At 47.4% G+C, this 26,567-nt stretch overlaps 1 protein-coding gene across 9 annotated transcripts in view; it reads right to left on the minus strand.

Moving 5' to 3' along the window:
* The window catches only part of PAK1 (p21 (RAC1) activated kinase 1), a 120,850-nt gene that overhangs the window by 48,264 nt on the left and 46,019 nt on the right, over nucleotides 1–26,567 (minus strand). For 7 of the 9 annotated variants that reach the window (XM_068139723.1, XM_068139693.1, XM_068139676.1 and 4 more), the window contains one exon: nucleotides 9,517–9,726. In XM_068139723.1, coding sequence (XP_067995824.1) covers nucleotides 9,517–9,706 — 190 coding nt within the window. In that variant the 5' untranslated portion in view covers nucleotides 9,707–9,726. Of the gene's footprint in view, nucleotides 1–9,516; nucleotides 9,727–13,643; nucleotides 13,665–18,425; nucleotides 18,440–26,567 lie in introns of those variants that run through there. The other 2 variants (XM_068139751.1, XM_068139742.1) reach the window with 2 other exon arrangements.

The following is a 26,567-nucleotide window of genomic DNA, read 5'->3' on the forward strand; positions in this document are numbered from 1 at the left end:
ACAACACCCACACTAAAATCACTTAGCCTTAGTGATGATGTTACAGTGGGTGAAACCATTGCTCTGGGTTTTACAGCACCCACACTGAATTCTCCATCATGTGAACACACATGAAACTGGCCCATAACTCAGAATTTCCTCCAGGAGCTTCAGAGGACAATGAGCTCCAGAAGCTTTCAATCCAAACTATGACAGATCTAAAGGCCTAAACATGTTAAACCATTAATACCAGCATTGCTTTTTGTAGCAGATATTTATGTCACAGGATTAAAGAGACAGGCCCTGTCAAACTTAATCCACATCTACAGTGATTGCAATGAATCAAGAAGCCTTGAAGAATATCCAGTAAAATAAAAAATAATCAAAAGATGAATTATCTGTCTGTTTAATAAGGCCTACCAACCACCAACTGCTTTATTCTCACTAACACCTTACCAGCTTCTCATGCAAAATCTCATGCAAAACCTCACGTGTGACCTTTCCACAAGATCCACCCATCAAGTTTCCTTATCATGTTTTGGCAACCTGAGCTGCAACTAGGAACCAGGATGTCCCACTGTGATGTAAACCCATGAGCCCATTCTGAAGCATACTGAGACTGAAGAAACACGTGGACATGGCACTCTGGGACATGGTTTAATGGCCATGGTTGTCTTAGGTGGCTGGTTGGTCTCAATGGTCTCAGAGGTCTTTCCCAAGCTAAACAATTCTAAGAATAGAATAGAATAGAATAGAATAGAATAGAATAGAATAGAATAGAATAGAATAGAATAGAATAGAATAGAATAGAATAGGTTGGAAGAGACCTTCAAGATCATCGAGTCCAACCTATCATCCAACACCACCTAATCAACTAAACCATGCAACCAAGCACCCCATCAGGTCTCCTCCAATGATGGTGACTCCACCACCTCCTCAGGCAGCCCATTCCAATGGGCAATCACTCTCTCTGTATAGAGCTTCTTCCTAACATCCAGCCTAAACTTCCCCTGGTGCAGCCTGAGACTGTGTCCTCTTGTTTTGGTGCTGGTTGCCTGGGAGAAGAGACCAACCTCTGCCTGTCCACAACCTCCCTTCAGGTAGTTGTAGACAGCAATAAGGTCACCCCTGAGTCTCCTCTTCTCCAGGCTATGCAACCCCAGCTCCCTCAGTCTCTCCTCATAGGGCTGTGCTCCAAACCCCTCACCAACTTTGTTGCCCTTCTCTGGACATGCTCCAGCAAGTCAACCTCCTTCCTAAACTGAGGGGCCCACAACTGGACACAGGACTCGAGGTGTGGCCTAACCAGTGCAGTGTACAGGGGCAGAATGACCTCCCTGCTCCTGCTGGCCACACTGTTCCTGATGCAGGCCAGGATGCCATTGGCCCTCTTGGCCACCTGGGCACACTGCAGGCTCATGTTCAGCCTACTATCAACCACTACCCCCAGGTCCCTCTCTGCCTGGCTGCTCTCCAGCCACTCTGACCCCAGCCTGTAGCACTGCATGGGGTTGTTGTGGCCAATGTGCAGAACCCAGCACTTGGATGTGTTCAATCTCATGCCCTTGGACTCTGCCCATCTGTCCAGCCTGTCGAGGTCCCTCTGCAGAGCCTCTCTACCCTCCAGCAGATCAACTCCTGCCCCCAGCTTGGTGTCGTCTGCAAATTTACTGATGATGGACTCAATGCCCTCATCCAGATCATCAATAAAGATGTTAAAGAGCAAAGTTCTCCCCATCACCATGGAAAGGGCTCCTGCAGCTGGGCTCAGCAAAACTCAGAGGAGTTAAATGGGCCCCATTCAACCCAAAATTTTACTTTCAGCCAGGCCACTGATGAGCCCTGAGCCCGAGGAACTTCAGATGTTCACATCTGCTGTTGAAAACCAGTCACACAAGCTCTGCATCCATGTGGGACAGGACCCACCCAGTCGATAGTCAATAGATGTTTTTTTTAACTAAAACTGGTGTTTGGGGGTTTATGCCAGGAAGTCAGGACTATAAATTACATCCTAAATTGTGCAGGCAAAACATGACATCTCCAGAGCAGCCTGGCAAGGGGACACAGCTCAGTGGAAGCGTGCAAATACACACAAGACCCAGGATTTAAGCCTCATGAGTCCTTTACACTTTCCAAAGCATCTTCCACTAGAATTGGCCTTCTTGATACAACCACCTGTAAAAGATGCCCTCAAGATGTCCTTGCTTGGTAGCCACGCCTCTGATCAGGACAGACAAGCTTTCAACAGGTCTATTGCCTGCTCCACAGCAAGACTCCACCTTTGAGCTGCACCTTTGTATAAAGCACAACTCCTTCACCCTCTTTACCATCCATCCTTTGTAAAGGGTCTGCTCAAGCACTGCTCCCTGAACAGAGTAAAGAGCCACCACTTCTCCCAAGGGACTGATTGCATGAACTTCAGCAGCTCTTGGGCTACTGCATGAAAGCTCATGTCCATACTTGCTAGCAAAATTAGCCACCAAGCACTTTGGATTTTCACAGGCTCTTTGCAACCCCTCCAGAGATCACTGGCTGCTCTGGGGAGAGATCCAAAAGTTGTGGGTTTGCCTAAATTGCATTCCTCTAACTGAACAGAAACCAAGTCCCCTTTCAGTCCAGCCAAACCACCAAATAACACTCAAAGCACGCCAGGAAAACCCTAGTGCAACCTTTCAATATTTCAAAGGGAGTTTGTAAGAAGGATGGGGACAATCTTTATAGCAAGGCCTGTGGCATCAGGTTAATGAGTACTGGTTTGAAACTAAGAGAGATATGATTCAGACTAGATAGAAGGAAGACATTTTTCCAGTGAGGGTGGTGAGACAGTGACCCAGGTTGCCCAGAGAAGTGGTAGATGCCCCATCCCAGGAAACACTCTAGGACAGGTTGTCTGGGGCTCTGAACAGCTTGATCTAGGCGAAGATGTCCCTCACTGCGGTGGGGCTGGACTAGGTGATTTTTAAAGGTCCCTTCCAACCCAAAACATTGTGTGATTCTATGACTCAAGTTATTTCAGGCCCAAACCAAAGTATCTGAACACCTGAGAATTTTCTCAATGTTTAAGCAGCAGGAGAAACTTGGAATTGAGTTGACATCATGAAAGTAGAAGAATTTTACCTAAGATGAAATACCAACCAATCTGAAATGGAGTGTTAAAGATATTTTTTTTTGCTGGATAAGAATTAGAGGACAGAAGCAACCATTCTTGTTCAGGCAGGTGTATTGCAACAGAAGGCTCTGCTGGGCTTGGTTACACAAAAATCTCTCATGTCTCAAAGCATCTGCCATGTTGGCCAATCTTCTGTGAGGGCAGGCATCACCAGATAGGCAGCAGTCTGTCTACTGGATCACAGAATGTTAGGGTCTGGAAGGGACCTCGAAAGATCATCCAGTCCAACCCCTTGCCAGAGCAGGATCACCTTGAGCAGATCACACAGGAACACATCCCGGCAGCTTTTGAATATCTCCAGAGAGGGAGACTCCACAACCCCCTTGGGCAGCCTGTTCCAGCATTCTGTCACCCTCACAGTGAAAAAAAAATCTTTCCTCATGTTCACACGGAACTTCCCATGCCTCAACTTCCACCATTGCCCCTTGCCCTGTCACTGGGCATCACTGAGCAGAGCCTGGCTCCATCCTCTTGGCACTCACCCTTTACATATTTATAAACATGAATGAGATGACTTCTCAGTCTCCTCTCCAAGCTACAGACCCCCAGCTCCCTCAGTCTCTCCTCATAAGGAAGATGTTCCACTGCCTTCAGCATTTTTGTGGCTCTGCACTGGACTCCCTGAAGCAGTTCCCTGAGGTCCTTCTTGAACTGAGGGGCCCAGAACTGGACACAAAATTCCAGATGCGGCCTCAGAGCAGAGAAGAAGGGGAGGAGGACATCTCAATCTGCTGGCCACACTCTTCTTGATTCTCCCAAAAATACCTCTGGCCTTCTTGGCCACGAGGACACATTGATGGCTCATGGTGAACTTATCCACCAGCCTGCTTTCCAGCAGGTCAATCCCTAATCTGTCCTGGTGTGTGGGGTGGTTATTTTCCAGGTGCAGAGCTCTACACATGCCATTGCTGAACTTCATGAGGTTCCCCCCTGCTCAACTCTCCAGCCTGTCTATCTCTCACTGAGTGGCAGCACAGCCTGATGGTGTGTCAGCCACTCCTCCCAGTTCTGCATCATCAGCAAAGTGGCTGAGAGTACACTGGTCCAACCTACCCAGGTTGTTGATGAAGATGTTCCCAGGACTAGACCCAGGCACTAACCCCTGCAAAACAACATGAGACATAAACCTCCAATTAGAACCTGCACCACTGATCACAACCCTCTGAGCTCTGTCATTTAGCCAGTTCACAATCCACCACAATGTCCAAACACTCCCTAACCTTACTTATGAAGATGCTATGGGTGAAATTGTCAAAGTCACAGTAGGCAACATTCACTACTCTCTCCTCGTCTACCCAGCTGGATGCACCAGCATAGAAGGCTACTGCATTGTTCAAGCATGACTTCTCCTATATGAATCCATGCTGACTATTCCTGATAATCATCTTTTCCTCCATGTGCTTACAGCCAGCCTCCAGAATGAGCTGTTTCATCACTTTTCCAGGGATGGGGATCAGTCTGACTGGCCTATAGTTTCTTGTGCCCTCCTTCGATGACCTCGAAAGTCTTTTCCAACCTGGTTAATTCTATTCTACTCTAGTGCTTTTTGAAGACTGGGGTGACACTGGCTTTGCTCAGGCACTTCCCCTGTTCTCCATGATCTCTCAAAAATGGTGGACAGAGGCTTAGCAATAAGCTTAGCCACTCCTTTCTTATAAATTTAAGCTTTCTTCTTTGTTCTCTGCAACTGCTGAGCCTAAAGATTTTAAAATTCCTCTCTTCTGAGTAAGCCAACAGAAAAAGTTTGCAGCTTCTTAGGATTAATACCCATAATGGCAAGTATTAACTGAGATCCAGCAAACTTTTAGCACTCAGTTGATGGGTTTCTGGATTGCAAAATCAAAAATCCACACTTGCAAAGCAATACAAAGCTGTCGAAGGTATCCTATAATTATAATAATGAATGCTGCAATGTTTTGTAGCAAATGAACCTACATCTTGCTTGTTTAAACTAACGAAACTATCACTCACCGAATCCCAGCGTGGTAGGAGATGGAAGGGATGTCTCATTCATGTTTATAAAGACATAAGGGGTGAATGCCAAGAGGATGGAGCCAGGCTCTGTTGGGTGATGCCCAAGGACAGGACAAGGGGCAAGCGGTGGAAGTTGAGGCATAGAAAGTTCCATGGAAACAGGAGGAAAATGTTTTTCACTGTGTGACAGAACTCTGGAACAGGCTGCCCAGGGGGGTTGTGGAGTCTCCTTCTCTACAAATATTCAAGACCTGCCTGGATGCTCTCCTGTGTGATCTGCTCTAGGTGATCCTGCTCTGGCAGAGGGGTTGGACTGGATGATCCTTCGAGTCCTGTGATTCTATAATCTAGTCTAAAGCCCCTGATAAAGCAGGGTCACCTAGAGCAGGTTGACCAGGATGATGTCCAGGTAGGTTTGGACTCTGTTCAGAGAGGAGCTCCCTCCTGAAGCCCAAGAAGTTGAAGATTCCTGGGCTTGACTTCAGCTACCTAGTGTCCAGACACCGTTGCAATGCAGACTCTATAAAAAAGATGATCTATTAAAGAGAACTCCAAAAAAACAGGTCAGATATAAAAAGAAACCAGCACATCTTAGGGAAAGAAGATACTACTTTTTTTTTTTTTTCCTTAAATCACTTCCAAAGATTTATGAGAGAGACTTTTTAAAATATCCTGATCTTAAAAATTAGAATTTCATGTACATTTCCATCTGTTACAGTAACTAGAACACAAGAAAATTCGTCAAGTTCACAGGAAATGTGTAAGACTTTGCAGTAATGGATTCTTCTGAAGAGCAAGTAGACAGAGCCTGACCCACACACTAGAAACAGAGTAAATGGCCAGGGAGTAACACAGGACAGATGTAGCAGGAGTCAGTTAGAGGGTAGAAAGGCTCTGCAGAGGGACCTCGACCGACTGGACAGATGGGCAGAGTCCATTGGGATGGCATTCAACAAGTCCAAGTGCCAGGTGCTGCACTTTGGCTGTGGCAATCCCATGCAGAGCTACAGGCTGGGGTCGGAGTGGCTGGAGAGCTCCCAAACAGAGAGGGACATGGGGGTGCTGATCGACAGCCACCTGAAGTGCAGATCAGGTTCGTGATCATCTGAAGAACCTGAAAGTGTTCAAGTCCATGGGACCCGACGGGTTACACCCACGGGTACTGAGAGAACTGGCAGATGAGGTTGCTAAACTCCTCTCTATTATATTTCAAAAGTCCTGGCAGTCTGGTGAAGTCCCCACAGACTGGAAAAGGGGAAACATTGCCCCCATCTTCAAAAAGGGCAAGAAGGAGGAACCAGGGAACTACAGGCCAGTCAGTCTCACCTCTGTGCCTGGAAAGATCATGGAACAGATCCTCCTGGAGTCACTACTCGCTCAAAAGAATAGTGAAGAGGTGATTGGGAACAGTCAGCATGGCTTTGCCAAGGGCAAATCCTGCCTGACCAACCTGGTGGCCTTCTATGAGCAGGTGACAAAATTAATAGATGAGGGGCGAGCAACTGATGTTGTTTACCTGGACCTGAGCAAAGCCTTCGACACTGTCCCACACCACATCCTGGTCTCCAAACTGGTGACACATGGGTTTGATTGGTGGACCACTAGATGGATAAGGAACTGGCTTGATGGCCGCACCCAAAGAGTGGCTGTCAATGGCTCCATGTCCCAGTGGAGGCCAGTGACAAGCGGAGTCCCTCAGGGATCAGTCCTGGGACCTATCTTATTCAACATCTTTGTGGGGGACATGGACAGTGGCATTGAGTGCACCCTCAGCAAGTTTGCTGATGACACCAAGCTGTGTGGTGCAGCAGACACGCTGGAGGGAAGGGAGGCCATCCAGAGGGACCTTGACAGGCTGGAAAGGTGGGCACAAGCCAACCTCATGAAGTTCAATAAGAGCAAGTGCAGGGTCCTGCATCTGGGTCGAGGCAATCCCAGGCACAAATACAGGCTAGGCAGTGACTGGCTGGAGGATAGCCCTGAGGAGAGAGACTTGGGGGTGCTGGTGGACAAGAAGCTCAACATGAGCTCTCAGTGTGCACTTGCAGCCCGCAAAGCCAATCAGATCCTGGGCTGCATCAGGAGAAGTGTGGCTAGCAGGTCGAGGGAGGTGATCCTCCCCCTCTACTCAGCCCTGGTGAGACCCCACCTGGAGTACTGTGTCCAGTTCTGGAGCCCCTATTACAAGAGGGATGTGGAGGTGCTGGAACGTGTCCAGAGAAGGGCCACGAGGATGATCAGAGGGCTGGAGCACCTCTCCTATGAGGACAGACTGAAGGAGTTGGGGCTGTTCAGTCTGCAGAAGAGAAGGCTCCCAGGTGACCTAATTGTGGCCTTCCAGTATCTGAAGGGGGCCTACAGGAAGGCTGGGGAAGGACTTCTCAGGATATCAGGTAGTGATAGGACTAGGGGGAATGGAATGAAGCTGGAGGTGGGGAGATTCAGGCTGGATGTGAGGAGGAGGTTCTTCACCATGAGAGTGGTGAAGCCCTGGAATGGGTTGTCCAGGGAGGTGGTCGAGGCCCCGTCCCTGGGGGTGTTTAAGAGCAGGCTGGATGAGGCTCTGTCCAGCCTGATCTAGTGTGGGGTGTCCCTGCCCATGGCAGGGGGGTTGGAACTAGATGATCCTTGTGGTCCCTTCCAACCCTGAATGAAACTATGAAACTATGAAACTATGAATATGAGCCAGCAGTGTGCCCAGGCAGCCAAGAAGGCCAATGGCATCCTGGCCTGCATTAGGAAGAGTGTGGCCAGCAGGAGCAGGGAAGTCATTGTGCCCCTGTACTCTGCATTGGTTAGGCCACACCTTGAGTACTGTGTCCAGTTCTGGGCCCCTCAGTTTAAGAAGGACATTGAGACACTTGAATGTGTCCAGAGAAGGGCAACAAGGCTGGGGAGAGGCCTTGAACACAAGCCCTATGAGGAGAGGCTGAGGGAGCTGGGGTTGTTTAGCCTGGAGAAGAGGAGGCTCACGGGAGACCTTATTGCCATCTGCAACTACGTGAAGGGAGGTTGTAGACTGGTGGGAGTTGGTCTCTTCTCCCAGGCAACCAGCACCAGAACAAGAGGACACAGTCTCAAGCTGCACCAGGGGAGGTTTAGACTCGAGGTGAGGAGGAAGTTCTTCACCGAGTGAGTCATTCGTCATTGGAATGTGCTACCCAGGGAGGTGGTGGAGTCACCATCCCTGGAGGCGTTCAAGAGGGGATTGGACGTGGCACTTGGTGCCATGGTCTAGTCATGGGGTCTGTGTTGATAGGTTGGACTCAATGATCCTCGAGGTCCTTTCCAACCTAAGTTATACTGTGATAATCCTGCTTAAATCATGCTTAGTCATGCTTAAATTTAGTTATTTTCTGTTTAAAACAACAAACAAGGAAAAGATTTCCCCCTGCTCCCCACCAAAGCAGTTGCTGATGCCAGCTGCCATTGGCCAGTCTGTAATTGGTGCAAAAAAAAGAAAAAATATTCATGATTTTGAAGACCATTAAGAAGAGGTCAGGCTGGGAAGTGGCAGTCCCAGTTCTTAAGGACACTGCTCTCATCAGTTAAGTGAGGGGTAAAGCACAAAACAAGAGTAAGAAGGATGGATTAGGTGGCCAGAAGGCAAATAGCAGCCTGGCTTGTACCAGGAGTAGCGTGGCCAGCAGAAGTAGGGAAGTGATCCTGTCCCTGTACTCAGCACCACACCTTGAATACTGTGTTCAGTTTTGGGGCCCTCACTACAAGAAGGGCATTGAGATGTTGAAGTGCATCCAGAAAAGGGGCAACAAAGCTGGTGAAGAGTCTGGAGAACAGTTCTGGTGAGGAGCAGCTGAGGGAACTAGGGTTGTTTAGTCTGGAGAAGAGGAAGCTGAGGGGTGACCTCACTGCTCTCTACAACTATCTGAAACAAGGTTGAGTAAGGTAGGGGTTGGTCTTTTCTCCCTAGTAGCAGGTGATAGGACAAGAGGAAATGGCCTGAAATTGCACCAAGGGAGGTTTAGGCTAGATATTAGGAAAAATTTCTTTCCTGCAAGAGTGGTCAGGCATTGGAACAGGTTTCCCAGGGAGCTGCTGGAGTCACCATTTCTGGAGGTGTTCATGAAATGTGTGGACATAGCACTCTGGGCCATGGTGGTGTTAGGTTGATGGTTGGACTCAATGATTTTAGAAACCTTATCCAATCAAAAAATACTCTATGATAAAATGTGACAGGGTTAACCCTGCCACAAAAGAGCAGATCTATTGCAGCACCTTTTTTACCCCAAAATGGCTTAGAGAGTTGTGCAGGAAACAAACACACCACACATATGCTAAAACCTAAACCATCTCTAGGCATGAGGTGCTCAACTAAGGGTCACTCAGAGCAAAATTCAGACAGGAGGTTTAGAAGAACAACTCAAATGCTGTACTTTTATCTCCTGGTAAAATGGCTCGGTAAAATCGGTCCTTCCTCTTCTTTTCCTCTGGGTTGGGAGGCAAAGGTTTGGAGCCATGGTTTAAAGTCCCAGGATCTTTGCTTCCTGATCCAATCATAGTGCTGGTATTTCTCATTGGAGGAGCAGGTGGTTTGTCTTCTGTCTCCACTCCATTGTTAGACATCTTCAGCTGGGAGGCCGTAACTAGGAATAGGAGAAGAGAAAAGAAGAGGAAAGAAAAAGAAGCAGCTTTGTTTATTCAGTTTTGGTAACCTAGAATCACAGAGTGTCAAATAAACCACAAGCAGGTATTTGCAGACTAGTCTGTAACCTCACATCAACACAGACTCAGTGTCAGTGCAACAAATTCTGCTCAAGCTCCCAATTTTTTCTGTTAGCCAGACTGTGTTTTAAGACTGTCAGTTATTAGTCATTAAGAAAAGTCTGTTTCAGGGTACAACCAATTCTCAAGCAAACCACAGAGCAGAAGCGTAAGGTGGGGCAGAAGTGTGGGCAGAGCGATAGATTCAAGGTGGCAAAGAGCAGGAATGCCTGAGAGGAGCCAGCCAGATGCTGAGCTCATGAGATCCCTCATATTATAGAATGCATTGGGTTGGAAGGGCCTTTAAAAGTCATCTAGTCCAACCTCCCTGCAGTGAGCAGGGACATCCCCAACCAGATCAGGTTACTCAGAGTCCCATCAAGCTTGGCCTTGAATGTCTCCAGGGATGAGGCCTCTGCCAACACCCTGGGCAACTTTTTGCAGTCTTCCACCACCCTCATGGTACAGAACTTGTTCCTAACACCAAAATACATCCCCAACAAGATCAGATTGCTCAGAGTCCCATCGAGCTTAAACCTTGAATACCTTCAGGGACAGGGCCTCTGCCACCTCCCTGGGCAACCTGTTCCAGTATTCTACCACATTCATGGTAAAGAAATTTTTCCTAACACCCTTCTGTAAGTTCAAAACCATTGCCCCTCAGTCCCTCCCCAGCTTTCTTGTAGGCCTCCTTCATATACTGGAAGGCCACTATAAAATCTCCATCCTACTTCCACTACATCTGTTCAAGCTTGAACATAGAAGATTTCACTTCAACATGAGGAGAAACTTCTTTGCAGTGAGGATGCCAGAGCACTGGAACAGGCTGCCCAGAGAGGTTGTGGAGTCTCCTTCTCTGGAGACTTTCCAAACTCACCTGGATGCATTCCTGTGTGGACTACCCTGTGTGATCTTGCTTTGGCAGGGGGACTGGACTCGATTACTGGAGGTTCCTTCCAATGTCTAATGTACATGATCCCAGCTCCTTCAGCCTCTCCTCGTAGCACAAGCTCTGTGAGGAGAGGCTGAGGGAGCTGGGATTGTTTAGCCTGGAGAAGAGGAGGCTCAGGGGGGACCTCATTGCTCTCTACAACTACCTGAAGGGTGGTTGTGGCCAGGAGGGGGTTGATCTCTTCTCCCAGGCAACCAGCACCAGAACAAGAGGACACAGTCTCAAGCTGCACCAGGGGAGGTTTAGGCTCGAGGTGAGGAGAAAGTTCTTCACTGAGAGAGTTGTTTGCCATTGGAATGTGCTGCCCAGGAAGGTGGTGGAGTCACCATCCCTGGAGGTGTTCAAGAGGAGATTGGATGTGGCCCTTGGTGCCATGGTCTAGTCATGAGGTCTGTGGTGACAGGTTGGACTTGATGATCTTTGAGGTCTCTTCCAACCTTGGTGATTCTGTGTTACAGCAAAAGGCTGGCTCCAGCACAACATGACACAAACTGCACTCAGAATTTTGGTGCAGGCTCTTTGCTCGTGAGCTGCTGAACTGGTTCAGAGGCAGGGATGGCCGGGGAGGAGCCAAGCAGGACCCACATCATCTCAGCCACACTCCTTGCTGGTCCCAAGTTGGGGGTAGTGACATGCTCCAAGCACAATTCAGAGCACTGGGAAGCTGAGTGCATTTTGTTCTGCTGGAAGGGTCAAGCCACACCAGATCCCCAACACACACATAAATCCTTAAGTAAATAATCCCTGCTGTGCAGATCTAAAGAGGGAAGCTTTGAAACAGGGTAATAGATTATTCGGCGACAACTAGCTTGTTCCACCCAAATGAGATCAGCTTTACTCCAGACACAGCCTGGCTGCAGCAAGATCCTTCTGGAAACTGGAATTTGTCTGCATTATGTTCTCAAAAGAAAGTTGGAAGCGAACTGCACAGCAAAGAGCCAAGCAGGACCAGTTTCTGTTTGGGTGGAAGGAATGGTCCGACAGCAGCACAAATTACTCCAGCAGCAAGGGAAGATGTTTCGCTCAGGGAGAATTACTGGGTGGCAGAAAGTCAAAAGCAATTTGCTTTCATCAAGAAGAATCATGAATTGGTTTGGGTTGGAAGGAACCTTTAAAGGTCATCTAGTCCAAGCCCCTGCAGTGAGCAGAAACATCTTTAACTAGACCAGGTTGCTCAGAGCCCTGTCCAACCTGACTTTGAGTGACCTTCTGACCACAACAAGGAAGTCCAATTACAAAACTGAGATCACTGCTGGCTTCCAGGAAGCTGCTTTTCCAGCAGGACAGACTCAAAAGAAGCACATTGAGTTACGCTGCAAACAGATCCCACAACCATACCATGGTCCTACAACCACACACCTCCTAGTCCAGCCTTCAAAGTCTTCCTTGGCCAAACTACTGATGCTCAACATACCTGATGAGGTTCAGACCCAGGGTACACAGCTCTCTTAGCTGCAAGGTGCTAAGAAAAGTAAATGCTGCTCATAGAGGGCCCTGAGCAGTAACATGCTAGACTTTGGTGAAAGCAATGGTTCCCCAGCTGTCATTTGCCAAGCCATGGCTGGTCTGCAGGTCCATCTTCTCTTATTTCATAGAATAATTTTGGTTAGAAAGAGCCTTTAATGGTCTTCTAGTTCAAACCCCCTGCAGTCAGCAGGGACATCTTTGGATAGATCAGGTTGCTCAGAGTCCTGTCCAACCTGATCTGGAATGTTTCCAGGGATGGGGCTTCTACCATCTCTCCAGGCAACCTAGGGCAATGTTTCACCACCTTCACTGGAAGAAAATTGTTCCTTCTTGTGGCAGTGCCAGTGACGAGCAGTGTGAGCAATCTGGCAGTGCAGGCCTAGAGTCTGACATGGTGGTTGGCCATGCTCAGCATAAGCGCAGAGCCAGCTAGCAGTGGAGCAAAACAGTGCTGCGCCTGCAGCATGTAACTAAAACAAGACACTGGTAGCTATAAACATGGACAGTTATCTTGGGACAACAGGACATGCACCTGCATCAACAACCTCGTTGTGTCATTAGTAGTTGGACCAATAATCTATAATAGTGCCATGTGTGGTCACTCACAGGGAACCAATGAAGCCATGCCAACAAGGCACTCTGAGTTTATATAAGTTGTAGAAGTTCCCTTGCTACGCACTTCTGCCTTTCCTTTCTCCTCTTCTTCTACACTTTACTGTGCTATACTTGCACCACAGGCCTGCACCATAGGCCTGCAATACTGGAACAATAAAGGCACAATACTTGATCATATTGGTCAGCTGTATTGACTCCAATCTCTGTCATCCCTTTACCTTCTAGCTAGTCTTAATCTCCTCTATCTTAAAACTGTCATCCTTTGCCCTGTTGCTACAGGTCCTGATAAAAATATTTACCTCAATTTTCTTATAGGGCAATTAAAGTATTGAAAAGCCACAAGATCATCTTCCTGGAGCCTTCTCTTCTGCAGACTGAACAACCCCAACTCTCTCAGCCTTTCTTCCTAGCAGAGCAGTTCCTGCCCTCAAATACTTTTAGTTCACAGGATTGCAGGCTGTTAGGGGTTGGAAGGGACCTCTGGAAATAAGAGAATCACAGAATCATTCAGGTTGGAAAAGACCCTCAGGATCACCAAGTCCAACCCACAAACCTACTCTGCAAAGTTCACCCCTAAATCAGAGCCCCAGGCACCACATCCGAACCACCTTTAAACACATCCAGGGCTGGGGACTCAACCATCTCCCTGCCCAGCCCATTCCAGTGCCTGACCACTGTTGCTGGGAATATTTTTTTCCTAATGTTCAGTCTAAACCTACCCAGTGGCAGCTTGAGGCCATTCCCTCTTGTTCTATCATTAATTACCTGTGAGAAGAGACCAGCAGCAGCCTCTCCACAATGTCCTTTCAGGTAGCTGTAGGCAGCAATGAGGTCTTCCTCTTGTCTGAACTAACCATCCCCAGCTCCTTCAGTTGCTCTTCATAACATTTATCCTCCAGGCCCTTCCTCAGCTTCCTTGCACTCCTCTGCACTGGCTCCAGCACCTCCACATCTCTTTTGTATTGAGGTGCCCCAAACTGGACACAATACTGAAGGTGTGGCCTCACCAGAGCTGAGTACCAGGGGACAGTTACCTCCCTACTCCTGCTTGACACAGCATTTCTGATCCCAGCCAGGATGCCAGTGGCTTTCTTGGCCACCTGGGCACACTGCTGGCTCATATCCAGTTGCTTGTCAGAACCCCAGGTCCCTTTCTGCCAGACAGCTTTCCAGCCACACTGCTCCAAGCCTGTAGCATTGCTTGGGGTTGTTGTGACCCAAGTGCAGGACCTGGCATTTGGCCTTGTTGAAGCTCATCCCATTAATGTTGGCCATGGATCTAATCTATCCAAATCCCTCTGTACAGCCTCCCTACCCTTGTGCAGATCAACACTCTCACCCAGTGTGGTGTCATCTGCAAACTTACTGCTGACACACTCTGTGTCTTCATCAAGGTCATCAATAAAGATGTTGAACAGAAGATCTTTGAGTCCAACCCCTCTGCCAGAGTAGGCTCAGATAATCTAGCGCAGGTCACACAGGAACACATCCAGATGGGTCTTGAAAATCAACAGAGAAGGAGACTCCACAACCTCTCTGGGGAACCTGTTCCAGTGCTCTGCCACCCTTACAATAAAGAACTTCTTCCTCATGTTGAGGTAGTTTCCAGTTTCTTCATAGTTACCCTTACATGGGAGGGCTGAGAGTAAAGCAGGGCCCACCAGGCTTTGGTGCTTTGAGAGAGATTTGACTGCAGTCTCTCTTCACACAATGATATCACAGAACAGTAGGGTTTGGAAGGGACCTCTAGACATCATCTAGTTCACACACCCCCTGCCCCCCGTGCTTCCTCACAGCACAACTGTGCAGAAGAATTTTAAATGACAGACTAGCATTCAGGGTATTGATTTTAACTGTGAAATAGTTTTGGTGTTTGGGAGGGATGGAAGGAAATCAGCTGTGCATTTGTCTGGGCGTGTTCTGGCATGTGCCTTGGGCATCTCACAGAACTCATACTTCAGCCTCATGCCATTCTCCAGCATAAGCTGGAGCAGAACTAAGTGACAGCTGGAGTGCCAGCCATGAAGTAGTGCAAATCTTCTCCCAGGCAACCAGTGGCAGAACAAGAGGGGACAGTCTCAAGCTGCACCAGGGGAAGTTTAGGCTCAAGGTCAAGAGAAAATTCTTCACAGAAAGAGTAATTTGCCATTGGAATGTGCTGCCCAGGTAGGTGTGAAGCCACTGTCCCTAGAGGTGTTCAAAAAGGGATCGGATGTGGCTCTTGCAGCCATGGTTTAGGTGTCGGGAGGTGTTAGGTATTAGGTAATGGGTTAGACTCGATGATCTCTGAGGTCTCTTCCAATCTGGTTGATCGTATGATTCTATGAAATGTCTACCCTCCCTGTCTAAGCAGTGGGGAAAAAAAGTCTAAACTAAACCCAACTGGTAGATTTGGCAGGCACTGCCAAGCACGTATCTTGTGCAGCATGAAGAGCCCTCATTGATGGGCTTTGCATGGCACTGGGTCAGTGGTTGGTACTGAACTAGCACAGCTAAAGCATTTGAAATTACATAAGCAGGTGTGCCACAGAACAGACAGATGCTTTGCACTGATGCTTACTTAACCATGAGGGGGGGAAAAAAAAAAAAAAAAAGGCTGGGAGGGAACTAGGAATATGCTGTGAAAAGGGAAGCAGAAGGAGAATGAGTATTAGTGTCTCCATGCCTGCCAAATGGCCCTTCCCAGGAGCAAGCATCACATTTGCTGCTGCAAAGCCCTGATCTGCTCTCCGCAGCAGTCTGGAGCACAAGCCCTGCGAGGAGAGGTTGAGGGAGTTGGGGTTGTTTAGCCTGGAGAAGAGGAGGCTCAGGGGAGACCTTATTGCTCTCTATAGCTAGCTGAAAGGAGGTTGCAGCCAGGTGGGGGTTGGGCTCTTCTCCTAAGCAACCTGTGACAGAACAAGAGGACACAGTCTCAAGCTGTGCAGGGGGAAGTTTAGGCTTGATCTTAGAAAGAAGTCCTTCACAGAAAGAAAGATTGCCCCTTGGAATGGGCTGCCCAGGGAGGTGGTGGGGTCAGTGTCCCTGAAGGTGTTTAAGAAAAGCCTGGATGAGGCACTTAGTGCCATGGTCTAGTTGATTAGATAGGGTCAGGTGATCAGTTAAACTTGATGACCTTTGAGGTCTCTTCCAACCTGGTTGATTCTGTGATTCAAAAAAGGTCTTTTCAAAGATATCCTACTGGTCAGACTTAGTAGAGCTATAGGCATGGCTGAGATTGGAGGGGAGACTGTCTCATTGCTGGATCCTTGTACACCAAGTAGAGGAGTGAGCAGGTGAGGATTGGTGCTTGCTACCTGACATCAGAGGTGCAGGACTAAGCAGTGGACAGAGTAAAACTTACTATATAGAATCACAGAATTGTCAGGGTTGGAAGGGACCTCAAGGATTGTGTAGTTCCAACCCCCTTGCCATGGGCAGGGACACTTCACACTACATCAGGTTGCTCAGAGCCACATCCAGCCTGGCCTTTAAAACCTCCAAGGATGAGGCTTCTAGCGCTTCCCTGGGCAACCTGTTCCAGTGTCTCATCACCCTCATGGAGAAGAATTTCTTCCCAAAACCCGATCTGAATCTATCCACTTTTAGTTTTGCTCCATTCCCCCAAGTCCTATCACTACCTGACACCCTAGAAAGTCCCTCCCCAGCTTTCTTGTAGCCCCCTTCCGATACCAGAAGGCCTCAATAAGGTCTCCTTAGAGCCTTTCCCTCTCCAGGCTGAACATCCCCAACTCCCTCACAGTCTGTCTCCATAGGAGAGGAGCTCCAGCACTCTGATCATCCTCATGGCCCTTCTGTGGACACATTCCAACACATCCTGATCTTTCTTGCAATAGGGGCTCCAGAACTGGGCGCAGTACCCCAGGCGGGGTCTCACCAGAGTGAGTTCAATACAAGTGAGCTCCTTCAGTATAGGAGAGGTTTTCAAAATCCTTCAGTCAGAAAAGATAGAGCACAGGTGAAATACTGGTTTACCACAGGGCTAGAACCACTGGCAGTACAAGCTATTGTGTCTTACAGCATGCCCTGAATGAGTAAGTAACTGCTGAGATGTTACAAAGATTAACAATTTTGGTTTACACTTGCCAATTGCAGCTTTCAAGTGGGCAAAGCCTACAGTACACCCTCGCCTTTCTCCCCCATCCCTCAAGCCTCTAGACCTCCCTCCTTCTCCAAGTGTGATGTTTGGAGTTACAAGAGCTATCCAATCTGTTTGGAGATGGGAGGTGAGAGAAATCCTTCATCCCACAAAACTGAGAGACTGGTTCCGCAGACGTTATAGCAGCACTATCCTAGAAGGTTTCCAAAAGCTTTTTTCCACTACATACTTAAAGGGAAAACCAAAAACCTTCTGGCATGAGTCTGTGATACAGAGACAGAGACTGAGTTTATCCCCAAACCCAACATTGTTGTATGTTAAACTTCCATTGGTTTCAAAGTATGTGGATGTAAAAAACTGTCCAGACCAAATTAGAATCATGGAATGGTTTGGGTTGGAAGGGACCTTAAAGATCATCTAGTTTCAACCCATTTGCCATGGGCAGAGACACCTTCCACTAGTGCAGGTTGCTCAAGGCCCCATCCAACCTGGCCTTGAACACCTCCAGATAAGGGGCATCCACAGTCTTCCTTGGCAACCCATTACAGTGTCTCATCACCCTCACTGTAAAGAATCTTTTCCTAATATCCAGTCTAAATCTGCCCTATTCCAGCTTCAATCCATTCCATCTCATCCTATCACTAAAAGCCCTCACAAAAAGTCCCTTCCCAGCTTTCTGGTAGGGCCCCTTCAGATACTGGAAGGCTGCTCTAAGATTTCCCTGGAGCCTTTTCTTCTCCAGGCTGAACAGCTCCAACTCTCACAGCCTGTCCCGACAGGGGAGGTTCTCCAGCCCTCTGATCATTTCCATGACCCTCCTCTGCACCCACTCCAACAGTTCCATGTCCTTATTGTGCTGGGCACAGCAGAAGTCGATGTAGTACTCAAAGTGGGGTCTCAGAAGGGCAGAGTAGAAGGGGAGAACATCCATCTCTCCAGGCTTTATAGCAGAGCTGAGCCCACAGAGCCATACCAGCTGGCTACAGAAGCAGCCTTGTTGACTGTGCAAATTCTCTTCTTCCTAAAATAATCTCCTGTCAATTCACAGGGAAACAGGCTTTCAACAAGCCCCATGCAGGCTCTGCTCTAATCCAGAGTGCCAGGCAATTGCTTCCCCAGCCAACATCCCATCAGCACTGTGAGCCCAAAGTGAGTCACTCTGCTCCATCCCGACAGGAATGCAAAGTGTCCCTGGACTGAGCTAGTTCCTTCTTCAGGCCAGCATGACTGTGCTCTGAGAAATCCATCTTCTCTTTCCAGGGTATGATTAAGTGAACAGTGGAAGCAATGAAACAGCAGATGAACTTTTCAACTGCAGTCAGAGGAGGGAATACATCGGAGCTGCAGACACAATTATTCTTAACTACTATATAAATATGAAAATACCAACACCCAACCCAAATCCCACAGACACCACTAGGAAGGCACAGTCATGATGGAGGACTTACTGTTTCTGCAGCCATTTGGGAGTACTGAAAGTTTGGCTTGTTTCAGCACATGGTACTTCGGAAAATAAAAAGTTTTATTGCATACTGCAACCCATGACTGCCATAAGTCGAGCTACAGAGGCCTTCAAATGCTCCCTGCCCCTCCCCAGCCCCTTCTGAAGCTCATTAGCTAAATTAGGTTTCCCCAGCTGACCTGACCAACTCTCCTCTCACACCTCTGCAGACAGGAAGGAGTGATAGACAACCACAAGCAAGGGGACAAGAAGCTCAGGAAACCACTTGGCAGTTCAAGACAGAGCAAGAGGAGGTGCTGAACGGAAGACAGCACCCACAGGTGCCGACAGTAACACCCAAAGTTCAGAGTACACAGACACTCGCTGACCTGTGGTAAGTGGGGCCTTGAGCAGCCTGGTCTAGTGGAATGTGCTCCTGCCCATGGTGGGAGAGGTAGGGACTAAAGAGACATGGACTTGCTGGAGCAGGTCCAGAGGAGGGTCACAAAGGTGAAGTGGGCTGGAGCACTTCTATGAAGACAGGCTGAAAGAGTTTGGGCTGTTCAGCCTCGAGGGGAGAAAGCTCTGGGGAGACCTTACAGCTACATTTCAGTATGTGAAGTGGACCTACAGGAAGGCTGGGGAGGGACAGTTTGGAAGGACCTGTAGTGACAGTAAGAGGGGCAATGATTTGAAACTGCAGCAGGGCAGAGTTAGGTTGGACATTAGGAGGAACTTCTTTAGTACAAGAGTGGTGAAATACTGGAGCAGGTTGCCCAGGGATGTGGTGGAGGCCCCATCCCTGGAGACATTCAAGATCAGACTTGATGTGGCCCTGGGCAGCCAGACCTAGTTGGAGGTGTCCCAGCTCACTGCAGCAGGGTTGGACAAGGTGACCTTTGAGGGTCCCTTCCAACCCAATGCAATCTGTGAATCTTTTAGGTCCTTTCCAACCAAAACCATTCTAGATATAGCTCACAATCATGATGTTTATTCCTGTAGTTTTCCTGTAATACAGGCACAGCCTCCTGAGCTGTTCATGTCGCAGAGTTGGACCCCAACATACGTGAAGCCTTTTGGCACTACCACATGTAACATACACACACGCACACACCCCAAAGAAGGGGAAAGAGAACAAAGATGCTCTATTTATGTCATTTTTCCTTCTGGTAAACCACATCATTTCCAACCCAATCCTCCAAGCTGATCTATAAGTTTCTATCAAGCTGGCTTGTGTTTTCTTTGCATTCCTTGGCATGACAGGCAGATGACTGATTGCTAACACAGAAAGCAATTAAAAAGTCAGAGAAGCCGAAACCTACGCTACAGGAGATACCACAAAGATAACTATGTCCAATGCATACTAATTGCTGGAGCCAACAGGAAAACTCATAAAAGAGCCATCTATAATTCATGCAGTCTGGCAAGACAGTAGCTGTAACTTACTCACTACAACTTGCAGATGAATAAACTGTGTTAAACAAGAAAGAGACGAGGGAGATGCTCAGTAACTCTTTTCCCCCCTCTCTGCTTACTACCAGAAGGAGATCTCACATTTTTTCCAAGATGCTATTTTTCTGCTGTTGCCAGGATGAGGAAAGCATATCTTGCCCTCAAAAAAAGGCAAATCTTGACTTTTAATTGAGTTGATGCTGACCAAGCTTGATGACTTAGGTTAGACATAAGAGGGAAGCTCTTTAGAGTGAGAGTGGTGAAATACTGAAAGAGGTTGCCCAGGGATGTGGTTGGGGCCCCTTCCCTGGAGAGAGGAGAGGGACTGTTTACAAAGGCCTGTGTGATAGGATGCGGGGCAATAGTTTGAAATTAGAGAAGAGTAGATTTACATTGGATGTTAGGAACAAGATCTTTACCAGGAGGCTGGTAAAACACTGAAAACAGGTTGCCCAAGGAAGTAATTGAGGCCCTACCCCTGGAGATATTCAAGGTCAGGTTTGAGAAGGTTCTGAGCAACCTGATCTAGTGGAGGATGTCCCTGCTCACCACAGGGAGGCTGGACTAGATGACCCTTGGAGGTCCTTTCCAACCCAAACCATTCTGTGATTCGAAACTTGATGTGGCCCTGAGCAACCTGATCTAGTTGAAGACATCCCTGCTCACTGCTGGGGGTTTGGACAAGATGACCTTTGAGGGTCCCTTTCAACCCGATGGATTCTGTGATAACAGGAGTTTTGCCTCTGCACCAGTACCCCTGTACCCTTCTATCCCATGGCTAGAAACACACACAGAGTTAAAATCTGCTTCTACCTCCTTGGTGTCCTCTGCTCTGTTCCAATGCATCACAAGCAGCAGATTCCCTTCCTGTGTGTCACGCTTTCATCCAAATCCCAGCAGAAAACTAGCAGCAGAGTTTATCAGCTGGGTTTCAACACAGGATAAAGATACTAATTCATTTTTTGTATTACTTTAAGTGGGAGTAAGTCTTAAACAGTCTCAATTCCACACATATTCCACCTGAAAAAAAAGGGGCAAGAAATGTCCTTTTCCTTCACCTGACAGCAGATGGGATGTGGGACACATGCTGTCACAGAGCCGGGCAGCAGCAATACACAAACCCTGAGGGAGGACAGGCTGATTGTAACATTTAGAGGTGATTAAAATAAAACCCAGAAACTGTAGCATTTAGCTGTTTCTCCAGTCAGTCCCTGCACCTCTGAGCATCAGGCAACTGTGCCAATTAAATTTAGACCTCCTCATTATTTTCCCTGTTACATCCAATGGTAATTTATTTACATTCTATCACTTTTCTACTCAATCTGTGGGAAAATCTTCATAGGCATCAGCCTAAAACTGCCACAATGGGCCATCAATGCATCAGCCCAGACCAAATAGTTACATGAGAATTAAGAAGAAAAACAAAAAAACAGCTTTTCATTGGGTTCTAACAAACAAAGAATCACAAAACATCAGTTTGTTCTCATCCATCTTCAGAATTTACCTGTTAGACCCCTGCAGGCGCTGCCAACATCGAGAGATGCAGGTGAAATTGCTAAATTCAATAGACACTGAGGAGCAGTACACATTTAGAAGAGAATGTACCCACTGCTACAGCCAGAGTGGGTGGGTGTGAGGAGGGGGAAGGCAGACACACTCTCATGGCAGATGGCCAACTACTGGTTGCAGTCTTGCTCCGCTGGCAGCATTACTTCCATAGTGCGAGACGCAAAGGAGGACTGACCAGTTTACAACCCAGCCAGAATGCTGGAGGATGCCATGGCTTGGAAGTTTAAAGACCAAAAAGGCTGGAGGTTCCTTTTTTTAACAAAAACAAAACCCCTTTAATTTAGACCTAGTGGTTTGGGCAAAGAGCTGCTGTGTGGGGCTGCTCAGCCTGCGTTTTGCAGGAGGACATGGCCATCACAGCGGCGGGCATTACTTCTGGGCAGGAGAGCTGCAAAATCTCCTCCTGGGCAGATACACATGCTAAGCCATCATACCACACAGACATGACTCTAAAGAAGAACAGACTAATTATAACTGCTTGGTTCCTAGCAACAGAGCCCAGTTCTCTTTTCACTGAAGTTAAAGAAGCTTCTTTCTCTTTTGTTTTAAATAACCAAGAGCCAGCTTTCACCAGCCTCCACCATGCAGGCTTCCTGCATGACCGCAGTGACAGTGACCCAGGCACACACTGTTTGAATAGCACTGAGGCAGGTCAAGCCCTTTCCACCAGATTAGGCTTGAAGCCAAAAGTGCAGAGAGGCAATGCCAGCCTAAATTGCCATGTTTCAACTTAGTTTTGGTTGTTTCACCAGTAACTGGCAGTGTCCAACAAAAACCATTTCACAATCAATGCCTGCTCTGCCCATGTTCCTGAAGCACACCATGAACTCACCTGATTTGTGCTCCAGACAGGTAGCTCAAGCTTGAGAGCTGCAGAGAAGCAGCTCAGGCTGTTCCTATCCCTGGACAACAGCCTGCTCATTTCAACCAAGCACTTATCCCATTCTAACAGCTCTTTTAAACAGCCCAAGAGAAATAAATTGCATCCATATTTTTGGGGGGGAGGGGGAAGGGGGGAAAAAAAATCCAAGCTGAGACAGAAGGAACCAAGAGTATCATTTTTAAAAGCTCTCAGCCCACAAATCATCCTCTTTATTTCCTCATCTCCAGAGCTGCTCTCTCACCTCCCCCAGCTACATGCCTCAACAAGCAAGTTTGCCGTTGCAGATGTCAGGACAGGATCCATTTTCCAGTACAGTTTGGAGCAGCCTTGGCTCTGGTTCCACTTTGGCTCAACCACAGAAGTCAAAGTAGCAACTAGAGTCCAAACTTGCTAAGCAGGGTGGGAAAAATAAAAGGTCTGTTATGTTCAAGCGTACCCAAAGCCCACATAAGCAGTTTTCCTGGAGGAAATCTGTGTTCCAGAGGAAATGACTTGATGTAGCATAAAGAAAAATATATTAGCACACAGAGTTACACCCCCACACACACACCACTCTCCACCTAAGTTACTTGGCAGCAAGTCCAAACTGCACATTAGCAGCAACAGCAGCTGAAAGCAGACAAATCATTAATCATTCTTCCATTCAAAAGTTTCCAATCCAGGAGAAGAGGACAGAGCACAGAGCTCAGAATTAAGCCCTGTTATCCCCTAACGCAGAATAACTCCTAGTACAAAAGGATTCACACCTTAAATACATAGTTGTTTGCAAAACAAAAAACAACCCACAAACACAAAACCCTGCACCTTCTTAAAGTGCACAGATTTGACATTGCAGCAACGGAGGTGGGGGGGGTGGAAGAATTATGCCAGAAAACAAGAACATTGTCAGGTCACGTCACCAACACCCCACATATCATAGTATCAGTCAGGGTTGGAAGAGGCCACAAGGATCATCTAGTTCCAACCCCCCTGCCATGGGCAGGGACACCTCACACTAGATCAGGCTGGCCAGAGCCTCAGCCAGCCTGGGCTTAAACACCTCCAGGGACGGGGCCTCGACCACCTCCCTGGACAACCCATTCCAGGGCTTCACCACTCTCACATCCTCCTCATATCCAGCCTGAATCTCCCTACCTCCAGCATCATTCCATTCCCCCTAGTCCTATCACTACCTGAGATCCTGAGAAGTCCCTCCCCAGCCTTCTTCTATGCCCCCTTCAGATACTGGAAGGCCACAATTAGGTCACCTCAGAGCCTTCTCCTCTCCAGACTGAACAGCCCCAACACATGCAGAGGACACCGTGGTGCAGCGGTTAGCAAAGAGCCACAGCAGGGAAAGGGCAAAAGGTTTGCATTAACCTGCCAGAGGCAAGTTTTCCTGAGAAGAGGAGACATCAAGACCTGCAAAGAAACAACTGATGTTCTTAAGGCCAAACTCATTCAGCCCCTTTCTCACTGGGAAACCAAGACCCAAGATGACAGCACCGAGCATTGTTAGCCATGCAAGAGTCTCAATTAAGCAGAGGGGGGAACGCCGCAACAGTTGAGCGCTAATTGGAAATGCAAACATTTAGCATCAGAGGAGCCCTTGCTCCTTTCTATAGCTCCATTGTGCTGGCTGCTGCTAATGACAGTAGGAAGCCCTGTGCTCCATGGTATTTATGTAATGACTGGCAAATCTGTCACATTCCCTTAATTGCTAGCCAGAATTTTTTTCCGACTGGCAGGAGTTTTCAATTAACGGAAATGGCAAAGATTGCTTCAGTTTCACATTGCTCCCTTCAAGTGTTGGTTCTTCTTCAAAGCTGGGGAAAGAGGAAGAAGGAAGAATTCTCCCGAGACAGAATGATCTCTGCCTCAAACATGAGCTTTGTGTAGACAAACTGAATTAACAGACAAGGATGGCACAGGCAAACACCCCAGAACTGAAGGAGGTAATTTAGCATCAACAACCAAAAAACAACTGGAGAACTGCACATAAATCTGCTTCCAGTTTGCAATGATTACTCCTTCAATTATGATACATGCAATGCTTTAAAAGCAGTTCATTTAAAAGGCAAAATGGAAAAAACCTAGGGTAGCTTAGGGTTTCCACCTAATTGAGCTTTCACAGTAGAGCCTTCTTTGCTGGTAGAGCATCAGCACTGTGTTGATAATTATATGCCATCCAGTAAAATGCCCTATTCTACCTACCTGATAATCCCAGGATGTACAGGAGTAAGTGTAGCAAGTACACCATGGCAAGGTCTCTTGTTCATAGGCTTCCTTACTTGTACCAAATGGATGGCAGAGCATTTGCTAGTCCGTTAAGAATCACCATCATCATTCAACTTAATGAGCAGCAGTTTGGGTTTAGGAGGTACCCTCAAGTCTTTCATCACATCATTTACTCAGGTCTCAATCATACTGTGTATGCAAATAGAGAAAGGCAAGCTCTATGGCACTGGTACAAAGGAATTGCTGTTTCTGCAATGTATTACAGCATAACTCTGCCTTAGTGCTCAGTTAAATGAAGCCTGTGAGCAAAGTGAACTATTTTCACTCTGTTGAATAAAAGGAAATAGAAGAACATCACTTAATACAGTAGCAAGTCCATTTTATGGCACTGTATAATTAGGAGTAGGAGTTAATAACAGGACCTGAAATAGTAGGCAAGGTTTTCCTCAATATCTTTGTGCTAACCTTTCTGGGGCACAGACCTTCCAATTCTGCGTTCTGGCTACAATTATTTAGGCAGCTTTAAGTAGGATGTTTGGATCTTCACTGCTACCTACTTAAAACTCATGCCTACTCATGAAGCAGCAACATGAGCTGCAGCCACAAAACCCAGAGCTCCTGTACACAGCCCTGTCAGCATCTGCAGCAAGTGGCTTGCTTCTTTCAATCCAGTTCCCAGAGGACAAGAATCTATCTACATCACAAAATTAGCCCCAATATGAACTGCTAATTCAGCAGAATTTGAATTTCACCGATGGATGGATTACCAGCATGCATGTTTTATTCATCTCAAGACTGCTTTGTCAGGTTGGTTGCATCTCCCCTCTGTACTTTAAAACAGTACAAGTCATTTTATGGCCATTACTGAGCAGCCAAGCAGCTCTACAGACAATGCTGTACCTTTTTTAAGTGCTCACCAGATTTCCAAAGTGAAGACAGCAACAAAGGCTTGATGTTCAAGGAGTCAAGACATTTTCACAGAATCACAGAAACATTCAGGTTGGAAAAGACCCTCAGGACCACCAAGTCCAGCCAAGAACCCTACTCTGCAAGGCTCACTCCTAAACCATATCCCCAAGTACCACATTCAAACCACCTTTAAACACATCCAGAGTTGGTGCCTCAACCGCCTCCCTGGGCAGCAGGTTCCAGTGCCTGACCACTCTTGCTGGGAAAATTTTTTTCCTAATGTCCAGTCTAAACCTACCCAGTGACAGCTTGAGGCCATTCCCTCTTGTTCCTGCCCATCAGTGAAAGTCACCTTACTGAAGTTCCCCTGCTACTTCCTGCTAAGGTCCTCTGCATGTGAATGAGCCTCCCTGTGAAAGCACATCATATAGCAGATCAAGAAGCAGAGTTTTCTGATCATTCTTTCTTTAATGACAGTAATTAAGATTCAAGGATGTTTTCACTACCAGCACACTCTTCTAGAAGTTCCTGCTACCTACACATAACCCCATAGCTTCTTCAGCACTTAAATCAATCCTCATTTCAGCATCCACCCCAGGTTACCTTCCCACACTTCCTCTCTTTCCTATTGTAAATGAAGAGTGTAAAACAAGATATCTTAAATTCTGTAGCTAGCACACTAAAATTTAACCTCTCACCTTTACAGCAATAGCTATAAAACTCAGATGCAAACAGGGCAGTCCATTTTGGAAACGGCTATTTCACAGCCCACAAGAAAACTCAGTGCTGGTCCCAGAGCATATCCAGGTGGAATGCATGGGACTGCACGTTCAAAATCAATTCTGTCCCATCCACTTTATGGCATTTACACCCTGCCTCATGTAAGTGCTGCCTCCTTCACTGAACTTAACATCCCTACACCCACTGCAGCACAGCCTGCTGCAACACCCCATTCCTGCTCTTGGGTTCCTTACAGAGGGATGTGGTGAAATGAAGTAAGTTGGCTATAGGAAAGGAGATCCTGCAGATCGATCCAGAACAGAGCAAAACCCAATGGCTTAAGTGAACTATCTCACAGAACCACAGAAAGACCATCTAGCCCAATACCCCCTGCTAATG

Source organism: Melanerpes formicivorus, unplaced genomic scaffold (genome assembly GCF_026170545.1).
Source record: "Melanerpes formicivorus ecotype bairdi unplaced genomic scaffold, bMelFor1.0.p_v2 SCAF_1, whole genome shotgun sequence".
NCBI classification, from domain to species: Eukaryota; Metazoa; Chordata; class Aves; order Piciformes; family Picidae; genus Melanerpes; species Melanerpes formicivorus.